This window comes from Ochotona curzoniae, unplaced genomic scaffold (genome assembly GCF_017591425.1).
Source record: "Ochotona curzoniae isolate NIBS_2020 unplaced genomic scaffold, NIBS_Ocur_1.0 contig_1, whole genome shotgun sequence".
In the NCBI taxonomy this organism is placed as follows: Eukaryota; Metazoa; Chordata; class Mammalia; order Lagomorpha; family Ochotonidae; genus Ochotona; species Ochotona curzoniae.
Window position 1 is genome coordinate 5,501,533 of NW_024464918.1, and position 24,444 is coordinate 5,525,976.

Sequence of the window (24,444 nt, forward strand, 5' to 3'; positions counted from 1 at the left end):
CCTTCTTCTGTAAAGGAGAGATAAGAAGAGTTGCCTTACAAAGTTGTTACAGAGCTCAACTGAGCTCACAATGTATGTGAACCATTTAACTCAACGCTTCATATTTAATAAACGCTAAAACATACAACAACAAAAAATGGCAGAACCTAGTACTCATTCTTTAATTATTCAGCCAATACATGTTCAAGAATTTTCTGTACTATTCTAGACATTGGGCAAATAAAAGTCGTGGGCCTTTACCTCTATTGATACACGAGTGACACTATTAGCAAGATAGGCAATGGTAGTGACCAAAGGGGCACATCATTAAACACCATATGTTTATTTAATTCCATCAAATTGGGGCATTATAAAATATCTCAGACTTTAAGCTTTTACTCCCCTTCCCATCCTCTTTGAACTATTGGATTTGCACTTTACGTGGTTTGGGAGACCTGTTGCTATGCAACTCAGAACATTAAGGAAAACCCCAGAAAGCAATTCGCTAAAGCCAGATGAGCCTTAGAAATGGGAAATAACATGCTTCAGTCTCAGAACACCCAATGGACAAAGCTGAGATCTGAAGCAGATCTACTCTACTAGGAACTAAGGCAGCACAAGTAAGGGGTTCCTGGAGTACATTAGGTGTGCTCCTAACCAGCACTTAGAGCCGACACCTCGCCCACTGTAGCACTCTCCCCACTGTATTCCATGCAGGTGGAGCTCAAACCTGTCCCTGTGTACCATGGCACTAGCCAAACTTTGCCATCTATTTCTTTTTTCCTAGTCAGTTCTTGTGAGTTTTTTTTTTTTCTTCCTTGATTGCCTTAATGTAATAAACAATTAAAAGTCCTCTTACTACCTGGCCTCATGTGATAAGGTTAGAAACACATATACCCACCCGCTTCCAGCTTCTGCTGCTCTAATAAAATGCCTGAAAAGCTTCTACTTAAGATACAGTAGGGGATGTAGTGGCATAAATGACTAAATGTTATTTAAACTAATTTACATTATGGGACCGACACTTCCTATTGACTTATTTTATTTGATCCTCTGAAATCTTCAGACATTGCTTTTCCCCTTTTATAAACCAAGACCTCGCAAACCAAAATGGTGTCCCTAAGGTTACCTTCCCATGAATGGATGAGCACTTTTCTCCTCTCCCTGACTAAAAGACAGAGTGCTTACTCCTATAGCAAATGCCGAAGCCTATTGAAAATTTTGCTGACATCACATGGCCTAAATCCCTCTTGTCTTATTAGTCCATTCCTCTCCCCTCAAAAGGCATTACATTCTCTTCAAAGAGTCCTGCTCTTGCCATTTGAATATGACTTCAATTCCTTTTTGATAACTTTACAACAACCATGTTAGTAAGTAGAACACATCATTAGTTTTTATGCAAATCCCAGGAGCTAAATTTGGTTTTTACAGCAATTTAAAGAGAGATGAAGCCCCTTTCTACAGCTTTAAGGTGTGGGGGTGCGGAAAAGAAACCGACATAATCTGACCCAAAATGCAGGCACTGTGAGGCATTTCTAGCACAGTTACTCAGACAATAAGCAGCTGGGTAAAAGACTTAGGTATAAGCCGTAATAATCATCTTAGTTCTCTGTGTTTGCTTAACATTTTATAATTTGCTCTTTTGCAAACAAAGTTTCTTTGATCCTCCCCCGAACACTGAGGTCTTATAGATGAGGAAACTGAGACATGGAGTCATTGAACTGTTGGTTCAAGGTCATCAGGTGCTCAGGAGAATATTCAAGTACATTCTACAAGACCCGGGGCTCCCCAGGACTGTCAATGTTGACGTTCTCATCTTTACTTTCTTGCTTCTATGCTTTACCCCTCCTCCTTTCGTTTCTCTCCCTTCTTCCCCCTGGTTCTTGCTTCCTTCCACCAATATGCATGTGGTTTAGCCTAGGGAAACAAGTGCCGAACTGGAAGGAGAAACTCTGGGCTAGCTCACCTTCTTCTCTCCCTCTCCCGGAGCAACTGCTCCTTTTTCCTTCCCACCAACTACACTCATGTATTCATCAATGCCATGTCCCTGGAGTCTGCTTCAGACCTGACGTGGCCCTACAATCCCTCACACGGCCCACTGTACTCTCAGTTCTCCCTGGACCCCTCTTGGGGTATCGCCTCTCCCTGCAAGGAAGCTCAGCTGTCTTTGACAAGATACAGGTGGTGTGACAAGCCACATTTCATGCTGCCCCTGCTCCCGATATGCCTGTGTTACAGAATGAAGACAGTTGTAGGAACATCAGAAGTATCTAAGAAACCACCAAGAAGGAAGGGAAGGTGAAACTGTGACTCTGCTGTCCCAAACAATCCCAGGGAAAAGCCCCAGAGCTCCAGCAGGTGCCCATGGGTAGGATCAAGCGGAATGCAATGTTGTGGTTGCCAGCATGATCTTGAGATTCTGGCAGGTAGAGAAGTAAACTCCAGCCTTAACACTGCCTGGCCTTGAGAAAACCAGATCAGCTCTGCGAACTTCAGCTTCCTTATCTATGAAATCATCCATTATGTGTTAGGATTGTTGTAGGTGCTGAGGACACTGATGAACAAACCCTTTTCTTCCTATGCACACATTCTGCACACATATGCTTCCCACTATCGGCTAAATCAAAGAAAGCCAGCAGCAAAAGGGCTCTCAAACTTGGCTTCACATTGAAAATCACCTCAAGAAGAGATGTTTTAAAATTCCCTTAGCCCAGTTATCCTCCCCAGCTGTTACACTGCAAAGCCTACACGTGGTAACCAAGCATCCTAAAGTATTGAAGACTCCCGAATACCTCTAAAGTACAAGGTTTGGAACCTGTAACATTAGCAAGAAACACTCCCTAGACAGACAGACTTCTGCTCTGCCACCCTAACTCCAGCCTACTTGAACTCCAGCACTTCCTTCATGCTAAGCAGAGGCTGAGCAATCCTGGGCAGAATGGGTATGTAAACTGACAACTAACAGGCTAGTGCTGATCAAAAGAAACAGCAGAAGCAGCCTGCATCATCTCATGAACTAGAGGTGTGTGGGTTCTCTTTATTTGTGTATACCTCCTCCTATGCTCAGAAGGGTCCTGTGAAGGTTTTGAGGCTTGGTCAAAAAAAGATGTAAGATCTGAGTTTATGGGGCTGAGGAAAAAGAGTGGACTACCAGAGCTGCAATTTACGAGACTGCTACCTTTACTACTTCTATTACCCTTAGGTGTGGATCAAGTTTGACTTATTTCTTGCCAGCTAACAAAAGCCCTAACACTATTTTTAAAGAGGGTACTGCTATCTTCACAGGAAAGAAACCATAAATATGCTTTCTCCTGCCCCAGTCCTCATGAGCCTTGAACCACAAACCCAGCTCAGACCTTTCAGGAACACAAAGCTGCATAACTAAGCAGAAGCAGACATTATCTCAGCATGCCGGTATTTATCAGATGTCCAAGGGACAAGGCAGAGTGTGTGTGTGTGTGTGTGTGTGTTAGCATAAACAACCAACCTGCAGAAGGATAGTGGTCTTATATTGGCTTTTCATCAAGTTGTTGATGGACTCAAAGAGCCGTCTCATGGATTCTTCAAACTCCATCTGTTCCTTGCCTTCATAAAGCCTGGAAGAAGACACATTTGAATGATTTCTCAAGCCAGTCAGGCGACACTACTGCAAGAGCATACCAGCTACAATTCTTTATTTAAACTTAGAAGCCCCAGCGGGGTGGGTTAAAAACATGGAGTTTCCAGGAAGCAGCAGGGTTGACAATGCAGCGACTGCATGCCTAATTCCCTCAGGGGAAAAATCCTCTGCCTGCATCCTCCTGAACAGCAACGTCCAGCAGTGGAGCAGAGCGCACCTGCCCTCTCCCACCTGCCTTTTAAATCCTAAAGAACCTCAAGGGAAGGAAACTTGTCTGAGGTAAGAGGACATTAATAATTTCACCCTCCTGCAAGAATCAGAGGAGAGATTGCAATCATCAGATTTTCAAAGTATCTGGGCCCGGCTCCTTAGTGCCCACCTGCTTGTCAGATGCAGACGGTGTCCGCTGTACATCAGGGCCCCGTGATTTTACCTGCCATTCCACTTTAGGGCTGAGCTTATCACCTAATGCAAACCATTCTGGTCTCACTGATTGCAAAGACTCTGAGATGTCACTGTAAGAAACCTAAATGTAACAGAAATGCATAACTTGGGAAATGAGACGCCTCATGACTGCAGTCAGAGAGATCAGCTATTGTCAACATGTACTCATGTATCCTGCCAGAGCCTTTCAGTTCATACACGAGGGTACTTCAAGAAGCTCATGGAAAATGACATTAAGAGATAAGTTTATTTTCATGCAAAATGTGTTTAAAATCCATGCATCCAAATGCTCTTCAAAAAAGTGCATGGAGAATGTTTATTATGAAATCACTATGCATGAATTTCAAAATTTTATGCATCGAAATAAACTTATCTTTTAATCCCATTTTCCCACACACTTTCTGAAGTCCTTCAGACACATGTAAATTGTTGAGAAATCATCCCCTCCTGGAAAATCAGGCCCCTGATGCTTATCAACCCCTTTGAACCAGGCTTAAAAGTGTTGTTCAGCCCAAAGCTTCTCCAAGCAAGCTTTTATAACCAGCCATGACACATCCACAGCCTAAGTTGCCGTATCCATTGTGAAACACAACCGAGCACCCCTATCTCTGGCTCCTGTAAAGAGAGTGCTCCCTGTCACAGCCTCACCTGCTCACCACCTCTGGGGCCAAGCTGCGGGACAGGTGCTCCCCACCCCCCAGACAAGCCTCCCAAGTTATCTGCCTTCCAGGTACCTTCAGCAGTATGCCTGCCTGCCTGCTCCGGCTGTCTTGGGCTGTCTTGGTCCGTGGCATCCACAGCTTCCCCTTCTTCTTCCCATATCCCTACCCACTCCCTCCAGTGCTTTCTTCCTGTCTTTATCACTGTTTGCTCCTCTCCTTCTTGTCTTAACTCTTCTCTCAAGCCCTTTGGAAGCACGAAGCCTAAGGGAAAGCCCTGAAGAACATCTCTGTAGGTGCTGAACATCTGGGAATCGGCTTCCAGGTCATAGAGATGACCCCGTAGGAGGAGCCAATACTCATGAGGTAGCCTCATGCCTCAACTTCCTTTATTCATTTTCTCTCTGCTCTCTATTTCTTTTAAATATTTATTAATTTGGGTTGGTGCCAGGGCATACTAAGTTAAGCCTCTGTCTGCAGTGCAAGCATCCCATATGGGTGCTAGTTCAAGTCCTGGATGCTACATTTCCAATTTGGCCCCTCCTGCCAATGTGCCTGAGGAAGCAGCAAAAGATGGCCCAAGACACTGTTCCACTGCACCTGTGTGGGAAACCAAAACGAAGCTCCTGGCTCCTGACTTTGGACTGAGGTAGTGCCCATTTTACAGATTAATGAAACTGAAGCTATCTTAGGGCCCCAAACCAGGAAATATCAAGGCCAGGATAAGAACCTGGAATTCATCATTTCCATCTGTTTGCAACTCATCTCATTCTGTTTTCCAGTGCCTCTCTGATTTCTGCACATTTTAATTTCTCATCTGCAAAATGCAGACTCTCATGGTACTGTGCTGAAGGACTGCTGAAGGACGCATAAAGGACAACAATATAGTTATTGTTATTATCCCCACTTAGAAAACAGAAAAAGCTCAAGATGTTGAAACTTGCTCAAATGTCATCACAATGGAAAAGACAAGACCCAGAGTCGCATTTTATATTTGAGAGGACAGGATTTTGACACAGCAATGGTTTTCCCTATGAGGTGAGATGGTGCTGTTCATTTTGCTTTGTTCTCAGTGGTCACTGGCTCTAACTAACAAGTGGTCCTTCCTCAAGCTCTTAGCCCAGAAATTCTTTTCTTATTCCCCTACCTGCTCACTGTTGCCTGAAAATGTTTAATGCACCAGGTCACAAAAGATGTTACTGTTCTAAAGCAGGAATAGTCAATTATAAAAAAGAGCTTGGGAAAATACATTTTACAGATACATTTATGAAACTGATGTGTGGCCTAGCAGTCAAGGCCCTGGTTGGAATCCCTAGTGAAGTTCCTGGCTTCCTGTTCAAGCTCACTCCTGGTTCCAGCTTCCTGCTAATGCACACCCTGGGAGGCAGCAGGTGGTGGTTCAACCAGTTACACCTCTTCCATTCACATGGGAAATCTCAACTGAGTTCCCTGCTCTGGCTTTAGCCTGGCCCAGCCCTGTCTGTTCTGATGTTCTGAGTATTTTGAGTATTTGCAGTGAACCAGTGGAGGTGTTTCTCTCTCTCTCTCTCTCTCTCTCTCTATATATATATATATATATATATATATATAGATAGATATATATATATCTTTTCCAAACAAAAGGAAGCTTCTTTTTGTGCAAAAGAAGTCTGAAATCGAGGCACAGAGATCTCATAACAGTCATGTTTTATGAACTTTTCAAGAGCTCCTGTATCCATGCTGCCTATTCTCTCCCATCCACACCCAATACTCAGACACGGCTGCCCACACATTTAGATACATATGGGCTCCTTAGGTTTCCTTGTTTGCGTGTGTATATGGGGAGGGTGTTCTGATCACAGGCACCACCTACCCAACCCAGAAAAGTGGCCTCTAGTCACATTTTTTGTTATTGGCCTACGCAGCACCAGCTGAGGCCACATAGTTAAATGGCCCTGTGGCAGTTCCTTCTTTTCCTGGAATTTGTCATTTTTAACAGAGAAATATATGTAAGAGCTCTTTTGGGAGTCTTCTTAATGGCGAGCATTCCAGGGAGAATGTTCCTGAATGCCGAAGTGATCCCTGAGGCTCTCCTGGTCTGTATCTCTCTGTGTCTGCTTGTTTAATTCCTCTGAAATTTCATGAGCTGCATAAATATCCCTACAACAAATGCCCTTCCTGGCCTAGACTAGCCCTGGTTGGTTTCCTTGCAATACTGTCTTAGCCAGAACTGCACAGAGTAGAGCATGCTTTTCTCTTTAGCAGCTGAGATTTAGATTTGAAATGAAGACCTAATCCACGCTGTCTTCTATAGACAGATGAAGAAACTGAGGGTCACGGTGGGAAAACAGCTTGGCTTCATCATCTTTTCAATACTATTTGACTGGGGTGAGAAAGAAAAGAGACCTTTAGACTGTTGAAGCAACCCAAGGCTCTCCACTCAAATGTAAACTGTGTTGGAATCTGAACTTAATTTCTACCAGCAAGCAAGGTGAGATTTGCTCTTCAGTCACACAGATTGTACCATGCTGCAGCCCAGCCCAGAACTCGGCATTCTCCTTCTGTATTCTAACAGCCGAAGGCAGATGACACAAATCACATCAGGCCAAGATCAAGGGCTTCTGCCTCAATGGGAGACCAATCTGTTGCTTGTTATTCATGTCACAAGTCAAAAACCTTAACATACTGGAGTCCAGGGATGGAAATGCACACTGCACCTGTCCAGGTGTCATAAAGGAAAAGACAGAAATCCAGACAGAAACAGGGAAAATATTTCCATTGCCTTTTAAATTGGGGACTAGCTTGGACTGCCAAGAAGAGTCATTACAAAAGAAAAAAAGAAGAAGAATTTAATACAAAACAAGCTACTGAGTGCAAAGGGCTTGCTATTAAGCCAGACGCCTCATACAGTTTGTGTGGGCTCAAATTACTTTCCTAGAATCTTATTTTCCTTATTGATAAAAGGTGCAGTGTTCATGTAAAGGGTTATTTCCACCTGATGAAAGAAGCTAATGCCATTTAAGTACTTAACATTTTAGCTGTCCTTCAGTGTTAAGTAAATATTGCTAATCCTTTTTTTTTTTTATCATTTTCAAACATTGAATTATCAGCTTTATTTTTATTTAAGACACCCTCAGAAACAGGCAGAGATACCTCTGATTCTCTGGTCCACTCCCCAAATGCCCACAACACCCAGGGGTGGGCCAGGTAGAAACAAGGAGCCTGGCACTCAGTCCAGATCTCCCCTGTAAGTCACAGAAAGACAAATCCCTCAGCTGGCACCTGCTGCCACCCTACTGTGCTCACTAACTGAAAGTTGCGATCAGATGCTATGCTGGGACTCAAACTTAGGCTCAGCGATAGGAGATAGGGACCTCCCAAGTAGCATCCGAATCAGGATGTGAAACACCTGCCCCTGGTAGCTGTTTTATTATTAGTTATTTCTGAACACCAAAGTGATCACTTCGGTCAACCTTCTGATCCAAATGTAAAGAAGTAAAAGGAATATTTTGAGCAATGAAAGACTACTGGGGAAAAAATACATAAGCGTTTTAGACTATATGGAAGATATCACCTGCTGATAGATGAGCAATTAAACATTATGAGGCCTCCTTTGAAAAGCATGAGAAGAAAAGGAAAAATAATGTCTCGTATGTCTGTGATGTGGCCTTGAAGTCAAGGGCACAGCCGATTCCAGTCCTTTTTTAGCACTTGGTCTAAGCGAAGAATTTCAGGAGGAAATTTTTTTTTTTTCTGGCCTAGAACAACTAGAAAAGTACTTCACAAACCAGCTGATTCTGCCAGGGAACAAATTATTGAAGGGCCCTAAGGCCCTGACCACAAGGAAAACTGGAACAACCTGTAAGTGACTCTTCTAGGGCATGTGAGTCCGACCATAGCCAGACTCCAGCTCCCAGGGCTTGGATAAATATAGCCATGCTTGGTTTGCATGTGCCTCATTAAGGAGACACTGTGCACAGCTGAGCACTCCCTAAATGCAAATGGAGCCCCATATGGTGTGTACAATACTTTGTGCCACCTCTTCCATGCAGGTACACAAAGCATCCGCCTGACACTGAGATGCCAACCTCAAGTCAGCAGCCCAGGGGAGCAGAGGCCGCAGGCTTCAAGCGAGAGACTCGCTTCACCTTCCAGGGGTGCGGGCTTTCTTGGCACTCTCATCCTCATTTTATTTCCTACATTGTGGCTAATTCCAGCTCCTCCAAACTGTACTCCTCAGGCTCCCCTGCCTCTTACAATACAGAAGTTTGAGTCGTATGATACGGGTCCTCTCTCTGCTCTCTCATTTATTATTTGGGTGACCCTGGTTGGCTTATTTAATCTTTCTGAGGCTCGGGTTTCTCGTTAGTATGATAGTATTAGTCCCAGGAGGTTATTCTAAAATTCAAACACTGAATGTGAGGCAATTAGTACAGTGTCTCAGCCTCTTGTTTATGGCCAACACTTATTAAATGTTAGTTATTAGGACATCAGCCATGATTTTTCTTTTGGATCTTTCACCTGAGTCATAAGGTGGAAAAGATCACTTTTCCTTTCCTGAGTGCTTACCGTATGCCACAGAGATGAACATGAATAAAAGGATTTGTGAGGCAAGTGGACAGGGAAAGCATTTATTATTACCATGTGGTGGGTGAAATGGAATCATAAAAGCTTAATATCATGACTGAGCACTTCCTTAAGGGTCAGGCACGGTGCTAAGCTCTTCTCTCAGATAAGCTCATTTGACAGCAACTATTAGCGTCTGCATTTGCATATGAGAAAAAAAAAGCTTTAAATGAAGCAGGAGCAAGGAGAGCTGAAGCCTGGAATGGAATGGAGCTCTGATGGACACTGACCCACCTTTGTCACCAGTGACACCTCTCTGCCCTCAGTACTCACCCCTCCCATGCCACCACCAAGCACGATACGCCCTCCCTGCCTCTGTGCTTCCTCCCCAGCAGTCCAGAAAGAGACTGAAACCTTAGCCCTGGGCCCCAGTGTCCCCATGTCTCCCTCACTCCGCCCTATCTTGTCCTAAATTTACTCTTGGCAAAGCACGCACCTGACTCATTTCACAAGAGCCTGGGAATGAGACCAGATTAACTGAAAGCTTTTAGAAATGAAAACCCTATTTTAAATGATCTTATGTGGAACTGAGCAATGGTACTCACACCATCAAGTCACCACACTATTCTGTTACCTCGCCATATGAGCTGATACCTTTGTGGCTCAAATACGATGCTAGATTCTTAAGGAACACAATAGAAGGTATGGCACTTATCTAGTCAGCATTCTTAGATGAGTGATACACACTGCACACACCATTAATTCCGACTGTCACAGCCGCTGGGACATTCCTGTCATAATATCTCACTCTTTATCATCACTTATTTGTCTCTCTTCTCCATCAGAGCAAGCTCTGCAGCAGAGATCAAACCTGTCTGTCATAATCTCTTCATGTCTAGCAATAGGCCTGCAACATCAAAAGTGAGTGAGAAACAATTGGACCGACAAATAATAAATCACTGAATAAATGAACTTCCACCTACTCATGGTGGGTCTTCCAAAATGTCTTGGGAATTCAAAAATCCACCCAGTGCCTCTCATTTTAAGTCACCCAAGTAAACTCTCAAAGATGGCCTTAGGGTCATTTTCAGTAACGTGGCCTGTGTTATTATTACCTTTGCTACTACAATAGCCACTGCTTCTGCTATCACTGCATGCTACTTACTAAGCACTTGCTAACTAGCCACTGTGCTAACTGCTCTGCAAACATGTTTCTTTTTGATCCATACAGAAATCTGTGGCGGTGGTGCTATCACCATGAATTAGAACAAGGAGGCTTGCTCCACTGCAGAATATGCTAAAAGTCACACAATTCATAAATGATTGAGCCAGAATTGGAACCCAGAAGTACCTGGCCTTAGATTTCAACCCTTTAAGCTCAAGGCAGTTCTCCTCTAGGGCACAGAGGACAGTTAATAGCCTGGCAGGAGCTGATGCAAACAGGAAGGTGGGGAAGCTTTACTTGCCATGGGGATAGTATCACTGAACCCTTGGAGGGAAGCTGACAGGCTGGTTCCAACTCTAAATCTGAAGTGACTTGGCTTGTGTTCCCAACTCTGCACTAATAATTTATTAGGGCAGGCAAAAATTAGCAACTTTACAAACAGAACTACCGAGGCCATCCTGGTTCCAGAACACACTGGAAAACTCCCAGTACTTTCAGACCAGAGCCAAGAAATCAAGGATTCTTTCTCTCCTCCCCAGCACCTCTCCTTTCTCTTTCTGTCACTCCAGCTGGGAACAAGGATAATTGTGACTAAAGCAGTGGCTAAGTCTCACTGAAAACAACCCTTGTGATTATTGACTCTCCTTATAGAACAAAACCCTACAATGCACTCAGCAGGTACATTTTAGTCAATGCAATATACAAGAAAACTGCTTAGGAAACAGAGTCCCCGTCCTGATTCTCTTTCTTTCCTACATGGTCACTGTCACAATTTCCACCTTTTCCTCTACTCCAAGGTCTATGGACCTGAAGTCACAGCATTCTAATACAACAAAAGTGGAGTTAACTGTCTCACCCAACAGTGGTAACAACACTGAAATATAAAGAGACAGTCAGGAAGAATAAATCCTAATATGTGAGAAGTGTACCAAAGACCACAGAGAAGTCCATTGCAAACTTTCTGGAATTGCATATCACAATGCAGTCTACAGGCAGGGCTCAGGCCAGCTCCTGGTACCAATCCTTTTGCAAATGACAAAATTATTTCTACTTGAGCTGTTACTTTTCCAGAGTGTGGCATTTAAGGAGTGATCAGCCCTTCAGGCAAACTGCAAGGAAGTGTCACTAAAGAGCCACCTTCCTGTAAATAGCCCCAGGTGGAATGATTTGTGGATGTGAAGGAAGAAGGATTCTCAGCACGGGTGGATCCTATTTTGAAAAATGTCTAGAACAAACACATAAAAATTAATATGATCACTGGAGAAAAACAACCTCAGGTGGAAGTGTAAACAGCCTAAATAAAAATACTAGAAGTTAACAATATGGAAAGAGTGAAAGAAAAACAGCCATCCAAAGCATTCGCTTTTCATTTAAATTATGGCAATCCTGTGTAATAAATTACTAGTAAGTAGGTAATAAGATGCAGGCAAAAGGCCTTGAAAAGAACTCCTAAGTTATGAATAGAGTCTGACGCGTGGCCCGTGCCATCCTTCATTCTACCGAGAGGAGCTGCAGACTTTATGTAATTTGGCAAGAACTACTAAACTGCATAATTCTGCACTTAAGTAAATTTCTCCATTAACATGAAAAATGGTAGTCAGGAGGGGTTTTTTTTCCTCCAATATAATTAGAAATTGAATATTCCCAAAACAATACACACATCCTCTCTTCTGTGCTTCTAGCACATGCAGAACAAAAATAAAGATTGTACCATCCACTTGAACACAAAGTCACATTCAGCAACACCCTTCCTTCTGCAGCCGGTCTAACTGTTTGGGCACTAAGAAGTTAGGTTTTGACTTTTTTTAATTAAAAAAAATTATTTCCTACAAGGCCCAGCACAGTAGCCTAGCAGCTAACATCCTCACCTTCAACACTAGAGTTCCCATATCGGTGCTAGTTCTAATCCCAGCAGCCCCACTTCCCATCCAGCTCCCTGCTTGTGGCCTGGGAAAGCAGTGGAGGATGGCCCAAAGCCTTAGGACCCTGCATCCATGCAGGGGGTCTGAAAGAAGCTCCTGGCTCCTGCCTTTGGATCAGCACAGCTCCGGATCTTGCAGCCACTTGGGGAGTGAATCAGCAGATGGAAGATTCTCCTGTCTCTCCTCCTCTCTGACTTCCCAATAAAATTTTTAAAAATTAAAAAAATATGTATTTCCTACAAGATTCTTAAGTTTCACAAAAATTTGGTGCAGAATGATAATACACACACAGACTCAACCAGACAAATCTGGATATGTATATGTACACATTAAATTGATAAGTTAGCAACATCTTGGAACAGTGATTGTATGTTCCAACGATCCCATTAAATAATTGAACATTACAGTCTCATCATTAATCAGTGGTACATTTAATGTTTAAAAGACAGAGCTTTTTTTGTTGTTGTTGAAAGACATGTGTCTTACTCCCCAGATGCTGTCTACAGCAGCACTGATCCCTAAATCCAGAGCACCTACTTCAAGGTCGCAGAACTAGAGGCGGTTTCCCTCTACAGTTACAGCTGCTAAATTTTCACCTGCCTCATGGTTTCTGGCATAGGCTGCTGGTAGAAAGACAACTGCCTCAGAAATGTCAAGTTATTCTTACATTAAACTGTAGTCGTGTCAAAGGCTTCCAAACTTTCCCTTTTGGGCCCTTGGCTCCTGAGAAGGATAATTGACCCCAGGGCTTCCTGCTGCATTCCACTGGGAGCCCTGACATTTTGGTGTGTGTGGTTAAATAGAATCTTTAACATTTGCCTTACTAATGGTATCAGTTTTTTTTAAAAAAAAAATTACTCATGCTGCAAAAATCATTGCTTTGAAATTTGGGACATAGAAATATTGAGCTTAAATTCACCCAAGGGGGCATTATCAAGGACCTTGCCTATATACGATGGCTGAGGGTGAGGCTGACAGCAGAGGGCAGCATAACAGAGCGAGCAGTGGCCACAGTCGGCCCCACTGCATTCTGGACACAGGAACACGGGCTGTGACCTGGAGCAGGTCATCCACTCTGGCTCCTACTTCACATGTTACCATTGAGGTCTGCTCACAGGGTTCTCATCTGGCTTCTATTGTTGGAACCATGTGGATTGTGCAAAACCAAGACTGTTCACTCTCCAGGGTGGCCAGGCCTAACATGTGGCACCACAGTTTCCCATAACAGAGTCCTGGGGCTGACAAGGAAGGTAATGAAGAATGCAGACATCATTCAGTCCTCAAGACCCATTAACTCTAACTCCCCAAACTTAACTCTACAACAGCGACAATGTCCACCAGGTCTGAATCCCTCAACTGCATGGGTCTCTGACATGGATCCTGGTATGATAGTTCAACTGGATAATCCTCTATCTCCAAGTGCCAGGATCCCATATGGACCCTGGTTCGTGTCTCAGCTACTCAATTTCCCATTCAGCTCCCTGCCTGTGGCCTGGGAAAGCAGTTGAGGATGGTCCAAAGCCTTAGGATTCTTTGTCCACACGGGAGACCTGGAAGAATCTCCTGGCTTCAGATCAGTTGAGCTCCAGGTTTGCAGCCTCTGGGGTAGTGAACCAGTGGATGATTCTCTCACATTCTCTCTGTATATCTGACTTTACAATAAAAACAAACAAATCTTTTTTTAAAAAAAAATCTGTTATTCAAGAGAATGCTGAAGACATTAATTTCAGATGTTTTTATGCTACATAACATATGACAAAATATCTACGTAGCCTCTGATAGAAATGGATATAAAATGTTTGAATATAAAATGTAATTTCAAACTAGTGAAGGGGAAAAAGTGAATGAGAAACTTTTAAAGGATCCCAAAGAAGAAACGGGAACTGTCAGGCGGCAGGGAGAGCGTAGAGCTTGTGATGGTAGTGGTGGCGTGATGGTTAGTCATCACAATAAAATCAATGACATCTTCAGAATGAACACCATTATCGGATTCCTAATAACAGGGGCTTCCATAAGCTGATAAAAAGCATCTCCAATAAAAACTCAAAGCACAGACTGTTTCACCATCTCTATCCAGCACGGAACTAGAATTCTAGCCAGTTCTTCTCTGCTGGCTTTGGCTCCAGCTGTTGCAGCCATTTAAGAAGCCAGCAGATGGGAACTCTGTCTTCTGTTTCTCTGCCTCTCATATTTGAAACCAAAAAAAAAATTGAAAAAAGAAAACACTGCATCCTACAGAAGACTGTACCTCTGCTTCATGATGCCATCAAACGATTTGGACAGCATCTGCTACTTTGCCTTTAGGTTCACACATTAACAGATAATTGAGGTGGGATTATGTAACTTAAAAAAAAAAGGAATAAAATTAGCTCCAAATTGCAACCTTAACTTATGGTGACTAAAACAAACAACTTCTAAAAATAGCGAGCATTATAATTGTGAAACAATAGAGCCTAGCCGAGTTGAGAGGAACCTTAGGGTTGACTCAGCGACTGGGTGAGACACAAGATCTGTCTATCCCCCCAACTCAATTAAGGGATAGAGCGCTATGGCAGGTGTATTATACACAAAACAGCCAAAGTGGCTGAGGAAGGTTAGGAGACACATGCACCCCGTTATCAGAAACCAACGCCCCGTAGCAGGAGACCTCACCTGGGAGACTTCACAATGCACTTAGAACAATCCCTTACAGGCAAGCACCACCCATTTTTACAGACCCCTTGCTCAAGTTGTTCAGCCACACAACTCTTCCCCATCTTTGGAAAAGACACACTTTCCCTTGCTGCGGCCCCTCCCTCCAACTGTGCACGGCTGCTCCGCGCCCCAGCTTTGTCAGGGCTTCTCCAGAATCCTGATTGCAAGTTGAGTTAGTCCCCACCCAAGACAAGGAAACCCGCCCAATGGGACACAGTTGTGAAATTCAAATCCAGAGACTCCTCTTTCTAACACCGTGTTGTACCGCCTTCCTCAACTCTGTTCTGGGGAATCAAACAATAACAGAATTGTTAAGAATCTTCCCAAAAAGACGTACGAAAGATGCATCTTTTTCTTGTAATAGTCACCTAAATAATGCACTATAACAACTATTTACATGGCATTTCCAGTGTATTAGGGATTACAAGTAATTTAGAGATGATTTAAAATATACAAGATGATATGCTTACGTTACAAGCCACTACTGCACCATTGATAGAAGGAAATTGAATATTACAGATTTTGGCATAAGTTGCGGTGGGTTTTCTGGAAACAAAACCCTCTGAGATGCTTGAACTTGGTTTTTATCACAGTTTGCAAATACATGGTTTATTCTTTGTTCTGTCTCCCCCACTATTATACTAGGGCACTTTAACATTTCATGGAAAATAGAATTTAAAAGATAAGCTCACCTAGGTACAAATTTTTTTTTAATCTATGCAAAAGGTTTTATTTTAGTGTATTTTCCATGATTTTTTTTCATAGAGTGATAGTTGCACATATCAATATCAATTTTTCATCAAAAAATGAATTTAGCTTTTGATTCTAGTACGAGCAAATATTAAATAAACATTAAAGGGCGTATGGGGCAGAGATTCTACCTTTTCTGTTTACAACAATATTCTAGCATGGAACAGAGGCAAATAATAAAACTCAGACATGATTACTGAATGAATTAATGAGCGAATCAAGAATGCAGCACACTAGGTTAGGAGAGCAGACCTGGGATGTTTAGAGACCAGAGGACCAGCGAGTAATCGGATGTGTCTCATAACTAAGGTCTCAGAAATTTTCCATGCCTCTCCCCAAAAGACACAATGAGCAGCAAGATAACCTGCACAACGTGTTATTTCCTATGAAAGAATCCAACCCACTTCAGAGTAGTCCATGCTTCAAGGGCATCTGAAGTATATCGGCTCGTCATCCTAATTCTGTTCGCCAACCCTGACAATCTTGTTAGCTTGGTGAATTTCACCCCTCTGGCAAACTATATCCATCCTACCCAGCATGTTCATATTTACTTACAAGTGATTTGCAAACACATTTCCTAAATCTACATATTTATTCAGTAAATGGCTCTCCCACCAAAGCCATTCTCTGAGGAACTGGAAGCTTCAGCACTGGACAGAAACAGATGTTTTTGTGCTCAGACAAAAATCCTGCCAGCAAGCCTGCTCCTCGACTTTTAAGAAGGAGTTAACAAGACAAGAAAATTGTTTCGACCGCTTCTGAAGAATGAATAACTTATGTCCTCTACGGCCTTTTCCTTAACTGTCTAGAGCACAAATTGTCTTGTTCTGCAGAAGTAAGCCATGGAAAGGAGCAAAGAACAATCTTAATACAAGTGCTTATCTAGCTCCTGAAGGATGGGCAAGGGGGAAGCTAGGATTACACCCTGGACAAACACATACAGGTCATTCACATGTCGATTAGAAAAATCAATTGCACTTCAAACGCTGAACCTTCTGTTGACTCCAAAGGCCTCCACATCCGACATCAGGAAGGATGCTGATTCGCCTGGAGAGGTTTTGACCAGGCCCCCAAAGGTGCATGTGTTAGGAGGCGTGATGCTCTGTGTGGCAATGCAGAAAAGAGGTGTGGCTATGAGAGATGGGTCCCCGAGAAAGGTCTTCAGCCAATGGAACTGCTGTCTCATAAAGGGGTAAAAGTCACTCTCCTGCGACCCCGAGTTTCCTCTCTCAAGAGGGTTGTTACAAAAGGACATACCTGGCCACAGCTCAGCCTCTCCTCTTACTGTCCGCATGCCTTCTGCCATCCACCTTTGTGGAGAGCCAAGTTGGTGCTGGTGCCAAACCCTTGAACCTCCATAATGTCTTTTCTTTATAAAGATGCTGAACCTCAGGTATGTTGTTATAAAAACAGGAAATGGACTAATACAGACAGATGCTAAACTGTGAGAAAGAGTTAATTAATTCATCAATGATTTCCTAATTGCAATACACATGCCTCCCACCAGCCTTCAGTCCCTTGACCTCCCTGTGGGGTAACTAATATTGCTTGCAATCCCACCTTAAAATGCTTCCTTCCCTGGCTTCTAAAATGTGAATCCTTATTTTTCGTCCAATGTCCCTAATCTAACTTTCACTTCCTTTGTCCATTTCTTCAGTGCGTTAAATTTTTGGGTTCAATCCTAAATTGTACAGCATCACTCACCTTGTGCAATGGCTTCAAGCAAGCCTTTAGAACAATTTCTACTAAAACTTTCCATCTATTCTTCACTCTGCTGAACTCCAAATGTGTATCTAACTTCCACCACACATTTCCACTTGACTACACCAGTAAACACCACAAATATTATGTGTATCAGACCACATACCATATAAAACCCAGCTTTCCCTCTATCCATTATGCATTTTGATTCTGCAATATATGGTGGAATGGACCAGAAAGTTCACTGTCAAATCAGCTGACATGGTCTGTCCTTAACTCCATTCCCACATTCAACTGTTCTAGAAATCTGATACGTATAAACCTCCAGTCTTTCCTCCCTCTCCACCAGACCCATGGTGACCACTCCCCAACCATGGCTGCGTGCTCAAGTTACTGCAGCAGTCTCACCACTGTTCTTGCACCCACAGCCTCTCCCTCTCCCATAGTACTTTTTGTCTAAGGATTTTTCCTTATCAGCATCTTTGAAAAAACGTTAACTTAATCATGTCAACCCCTGCTTTTGATGTTCAATGGTTCCCCACTACCCAAAGCAAGTTTCCAAACTGCTCATTTATTTGTAGATTATATCCATATACATTATCTTAAACTAAGTGATTATAATGCTTTATTTCTTCATGTTGGAATGAAGGAAAGACACCTTAACACTTTAATGTGACCCTGCTGCATCTATGTGCTGGCCCCTGGGACCTTCACTGTGTGCCCTAAGGAACAAGAAGAGCATCTCCTCTGAAGCCTCCAGCAAAGAGGGTGAATTCAACATGCCTGCTCTGGCATTCAAGGTGTTCCAAAGCCTGGCTTCAGCTCACTTCCCCAGACACAGTTTAACCCGCAGCCATGCACTCCACGCATGCGTGCTGTTCATGTCTGGGAATACATGGTGCAATAAACCAGGGCTGGCGTGTTGGATCCTTGCTTGCCAGCACCCAGCTGTGTGACCTGGCTTCACGCTTTGGACGTTCTTACGCATCCCTTTCCTCTGTTGTATGATGAACATAGTAGCCCCTGCACATCACAGGTGGCTGTGAGTATTCATTAAGGACAGAGGAAGACGATACAGAGCCACATACAGGAAAGGGGCGTCACACATGGTATCTAAGAGTAGCGAGGTTATAGGAAGTGCTATTCCATGTGTTGTACTTGAAATTCAGGGTTCTCTTTGTTTCCCATAGGGTGGCTTCTTAAATTCTTTTTCAATCTCAGTAAAGCATTGCTTCCTCTGAGAATTATTGATGCTCATCAAGTAGAGCACATAATTCAAACCTAAGAACCGTTGCAGGCTTCCATGGCTACAGGACCCGTCTGACAGTTTCTTCCCCCTATAAACTGTGATTTGGTTGCTGGTTTACTTGTGTTTCTTGCTTACTCTCTTTCTGCTACTCAAGTTAGTCTGACGTCCACATTTCAGATCCCCTGTCAAATCCCTAGCAAACAGCACATGCTCAAGAAATGTTTACCAGGAGCAGACTAAATCCTCACCTTGCATGCACAGGGATCCCATATGAGCACCAGTTTGTGTCCTGAATGCTCCACTTCCCATCCAGCCTGTGACCTGGGAAAGCAGTAGTGGATGGCCCAAAACCTTGGAACCCGGCACCCACTTAGGAGACCTGGAAGAAGCTTCTAGCTCCTGGCTTTGGATTGGCTATCTCCAGCCGTTGCAGCCTCTTGGGGAGTGTGAACCAGTGGATGGAAGATCTTTCTCTGTATCTCCTTCTCTCTATGTATCTACCTTTCCAACAAAAATAAATAAATCTTTTTAAAAAGAGAAATGCTTACCAATAATTGCATCCACAAAGAGAAAGGAGAGTATTGAAAAACTGGTGCATAGACACAATTTCACGTGATAACCACAGCAATTGACTTCACCACTGAGGAGGAAAAGCTGTGAGTTTCCCTCAGTACGGCAGCATAAAATAGATTGTAAATTAAACAGAAGTAACTGACAATATCCCTTTGATGGTGTTTTTCTCTTCCATCTTGATCTGATGCCAAGGTAATGTTATCATAAAATAATTCCATTAACTACAATTGTGCAGCTTAGTCAGCCATTACTGTCATTGAAACGTGAAATTATATTCAAAACTGAAAACAAAGGCTTACACAGGAATAAACAGCACTAACACGCAGATAGATTACATGGGGTAGAAACAGAAAGAGCGATGTGACAGGCATTGTAGCCCATGCTCAACACAAAGAGATGATTGCATCTTAATATTTATTCACACATGAACAATGAAAACAAATCACAATGGCAAGGATATTCAGGTTAAACTCTTGTTTAAAAAGGCAGAGGGGTCCACCACATTTCTTGCGACTACAAGCTACACTAGGAGTGCCTGAGCTTCATGCAAATAATTTGCTGCCCAACATATATCCACGACCTGGAGGTGAACTAGTGTATAATATTTACAGAAGACACCAAGTTTGCAGGGGAAAGATACGTTAAGATTAGCAAGGGCAGAATAAAGCAAGATGCAAAATAACAAGGCCAAAGAGAGCACCAGAGAGCAAATGTGTGGGTCCAGAATGTTGCTTCCGAATGCAGCTAGAAAAAAATGGCAATGACAGTTGTTCCTAGGTGAGCCGAGTCACACTCCAGATGTCTACTAGAGGGGTGAACCTGGCTTCTGCGATGCTCATCATATTGAAGTGATGGGCTCCAGCACAGGCCAGCAGCACCAGGCATCCTCCCAAGGTGGTCGGTCCCTCCTGGCTTTCACATAAGGATGGTGAACAGCAGGCACTTTCAGATGCTGTGATTCCCATCAAGAGACAAAATGCACTTCTCAAGGATCGTGAGCTCCATGGGCCTGCCCTACATCTGTCTTCCTTTATTCCTTCATTGAAAACAAGGATGAAGACATGGTTGCCGGCATAGCTGTGCCATAATGGCAAGGATGCCTTTGCTGACCACTTCAGCTTCAAGCCCTTACGTTCTTTTCCGAATTCCCACTGCACTTGGAGAGGGTGGCATGGGACCTAGCGACTCAAATCTATGTAGGTTTGAGCTTCTCAGCAGCCCCAAGCAGCACCCACCACATGACCATCAGAGACACTTGTCTCAGACTCTGACTGAGGAGATACTGGCACCAAAAAACAAAAAAAGTGGAAGAAAAGGAATCGCTTTCTTTGGTCATGGAAGGAAATGAATTGTCCCATCAAAAACAAATTAAATAGAAACTCTAATTTGTTTCAACAGCTTCTCTTGCCCCCTTTTCCCAACTACACCCTGAATTTTGGGGGAAAAAAATTCTAAGCCCTTGTAAATGTTCATGTGCAAAGGGAAAAATGGCAAGGGAAGAAATAATGGGAGCTAGATCAGCTGCAATTATGCACGTGGGGAAAGAGAACAAAGGAATAACAGGAAACAAATACAATAACAGACACAATAAGCCTAAAAGTGATCATTATTCGGACTTCCCACCAGCTGCCTCACAAACTTCAAAGTGTTGAACATACTACTGTTTAGTTCTCCAAATAAGATGCTCCTTAGTATGAGGGAAAATTGTGATTGCTTCCCAATGCCCTTGAGCCTTTACTGGAAAGCACGGGTTATCGATAAAGAGTCTACAATGCACAGTACACATGGAGCCTTCCTTCTCCTTTCATGAGCTACTAGGACATTGTTACAGCTTAGGCAACATTGCTATTTAGGAGGAATATGCAAGATCAGGCCTAGTTTGCTTTCAGGATATCTCATCTGACAAAATGTCAATGCTGTTTCACAGACCAGGCTAGGGACACAACAGAGGAAAACCGATCACTCCGCTCCATAAGGAGGCAAAGTCGCTTCATGCTCCAGAGTTAGGGATTCTGCACAATGACATGCGTTAAGGCAGACAAGAAAGCAAATGAAAAAGAACCCTGTTTTAATAAGTGGAAGAGAGATAAAATAGGAAGGAAAGAAGGGAAAGGAAGAGGGGGAGAGAGAGAAAGCAGAGAGGGAAGAGCAAGTAGGGGAAAGAAGAGTAACATAGATCAAAAAGAACTGGGGAAGAAGACAGGAAAAGTTGAAAAGATTCAATCTTCTTAGAGACCAGATATCCTTGTCTATTAATCGGGAAGATAGTATCTGAATCCTTCAACTCCTCCAAGAAACTCAACTCTTAGAAAAACTCAATGGAATCTCTTACTGGTTTTTTGTTAATTGGCAAGTACTTCTCAAACTTTAACATCAGATTAACTGACTAAACTAGAGGAACTGGAAAACATTTCATTGTCAAAATCACCTAAATGACATTGGTTTAGGGGCATGGTTCAAGCTACACATCTTTATACACATTATCTGAAAATTCAAAGAGTGTTTTAGAAGACTAATGAACAACTACAAGCTTCAGATGCCTTGTTGAGTACAACGCTTCAGCAGGGAGGGTGTTTGGCATAGCAGTTTAAATGTTGCTTGGGACACCTACATCCCAATTTGGAGTACCTGGGTTGGAGTCCCAGCTCCACTTGTGATTCCAGCTTCCTGCTAATATGCATCCTGGGAGACAGCAGGTGTTGGCTCAAGTGGTTGGGTCCCTGCCCTCTATGTGGAAAAGCTGTACTGAGTTCCAGGTTCCTGGGCATTTGGAGAGTGAACAAAAAATTCATTCTCCTCTCTCATTCAAATGAATCAGAAACAGATTAGGATCTTAAGCTTTGCTAGCTCATCCATTGTTACAATCAAAACGGCAATTACAGACTTCAACTTTCCTTTTGCAACACAACCCTGCAACAGAATCCACACCTATCAAGATGCCTACTCACCCCCTGGCCACACTGCATCACTAAATCCTCAGCATAGGACCCAAGACACAGGATTTAGCATAGGATTTTGCAAGGACAGCAAAGGAACATAGGGTTGCTACAGCTAGTAGAACAGGGATCTGTGGCTTCCAGTGTCCTCCACTCTAGAAAAATTAGCTCAGACGTCACCAACAGAAAGCAAGCAAAGTCAAAATCAAGAGAAACTATCCTATCTGAAGTCAGCCATATCAGAAGTCAATACATCCCATGGAGTTTTCATCAATACGCAGAATAAAGCTCCATTCCTCCCTAAGTCAATTTCAGAGGAGTGTTCCTTGTTCGCACTGTAAGAATCCAGACAATGCATTCCAAGTATGTGTTTTTCTTATTTTCTATCACATACAATTGGCCTGTTCACATACAGTCACTTCCTTTATGTACTTTGGCCTTACAGCCAAGATAAACAGATGATTCTTTTGTAGATTGCATTTGGATGCCTCCATCTCTGAAATCGTTTAACAAGCATAACCTTTGCGATACCAGCCATCAAAATCTCTTTAGGCTCTCTAACACATCTGTTTCACTTGCTGATTGTCAGGATCTCAAAAACACACAGGTCAACTGCAAACACCAACTCATCTGCTGTACATAACCTACCCAGCAGCCAAAGCATCAGGCTCCCTGAATTCTGCCCTCCCCACCCCACCTCCTCTCATTTTGAATCGAGATTCCTGGGAATTGCTCACTGTATCTCAAGCCAAAGGAAGATCGTTAGATGACACATAGAGGATCTTCAACGACAAGTCACATCCATCAGATGAAGCATAACTATGCAACATGCTAAGATTCCTTTTGTTCCCCTCTCCAAATGAGCTTAGAGGGTATAATTATTACATACTCATCATTCTCTAGGATGGATTTTAAGTTGTGTTTGATGGACAGCTGGTTGTAATTTTTTAAAGAATTCCTTCGACAGCACAAATACCGTTTTTATCCCTTAGCAATTACAGAGTTAATCAATCACTCTTACATAACAAGCACTCACTGTGAAAATAATGTCCTCGACCGAACAATGAACTTGAACACATATTCCAGAGCTTTCAGGGTTCTCAAGATGGGCTCGCATTGCTCCCCTCTGCTGGAGGTATCCAAGTATGTCTTCAGCACTGTCATCAGCTTCCTTGATTAAAAGATAATATTTTCAAAATACTTCTCTTTCTAGCTCTCAGCATGGTAATTAGTTTGCTCAGTAAATTATAAAGCATTCAATCAAAGGTTAAAGGTGGTGGTAGAGACAAGCTCACTCAGTCACTTGCAAACATAAAAATAACTCAGCTTAAAAACTGAATTTATTACAGGAAATGAATACGTATTTCCTCCTCCTCAAAAAGGCAGAAAAGTAAAAATCAGTTTAGGAAAATAATCTCTTTTGATGAGCAAAACTATTCACAATCAGGCTAGGAGTGGGAATGATGGCGGTGATAATGTCTTTTTTTAGCAGTTTGTGCCTATAGAAAACATTTTTGTAATATTTCTGCCGATAAGAAAATGTTCTCTCTTTTGCTCCAAAACATTCCTTGTTTCTTCTCTACTGTTAGTGTAACCTTTAAACTATGTGGCCTTCCTTTCAGGGTTCTTTCACAAACTGGCCACCACCAACCCTTCCAGCATCAACTCCCATCTCCAGTCCTCAGCTGCCTACACCCAAACTAAACCAAGCTACTCGGCAAGTGCATTTCTTTCTCTCTAGTATTTGAGACCTGGTATTTGCCACAAGTGACTGCTCATGAAATGATGGCTGACTAAACAAAAGAAGGAATAATTCTACTCACTACCAACACAACACAGTACCCATTCTAACCTAGAGGTTTTGCGTACTTTTGAATTCTCCATAATGCAGGTGTGTTTTTTTATTTTGTCAGAAAGGATATAATTCACACAGGATAGTGACAAAAATACTTCTACATCAGGGATGCTCTGTGCAGCCCAGTATGGAAAAGTCAGAATTGGACAAGAAATTCCCATGAACAATTACTTACTTGTAAGCCAGTGTAGCACTGAAATGTTGTTGAATATAAGCCTCCAGGACAGTGTTGAAATGCTGAAATTTCCTGTCTGCAATGAGCCCTATTATGTAGATCTACAGAAGAGGTAACAAGAAAATTAGTATTTTCAGGCCAAACTCATGATAGGAAGCTGTGTTTACATGGTGTAATT

At 42.8% G+C, this 24,444-nt stretch overlaps 1 protein-coding gene across 1 annotated transcript in view; it reads right to left on the reverse strand.

Annotated features, from left to right (window-relative positions):
* DOCK2 (dedicator of cytokinesis 2) overlaps positions 1-24,444 on the reverse strand; it is a 387,891-nt gene that overhangs the window by 288,805 nt on the left and 74,642 nt on the right. Inside the window, exons 21-23 of the mRNA XM_040982635.1 lie at positions 24,267-24,367; positions 23,273-23,407; positions 3,467-3,575 (exon numbers count right to left, since the gene is read on the reverse strand). Of these exons, the coding sequence (XP_040838569.1) occupies positions 3,467-3,575; positions 23,273-23,407; positions 24,267-24,367 (345 nt within the window). The remainder of the gene's footprint in view (positions 1-3,466; positions 3,576-23,272; positions 23,408-24,266; positions 24,368-24,444) is intronic.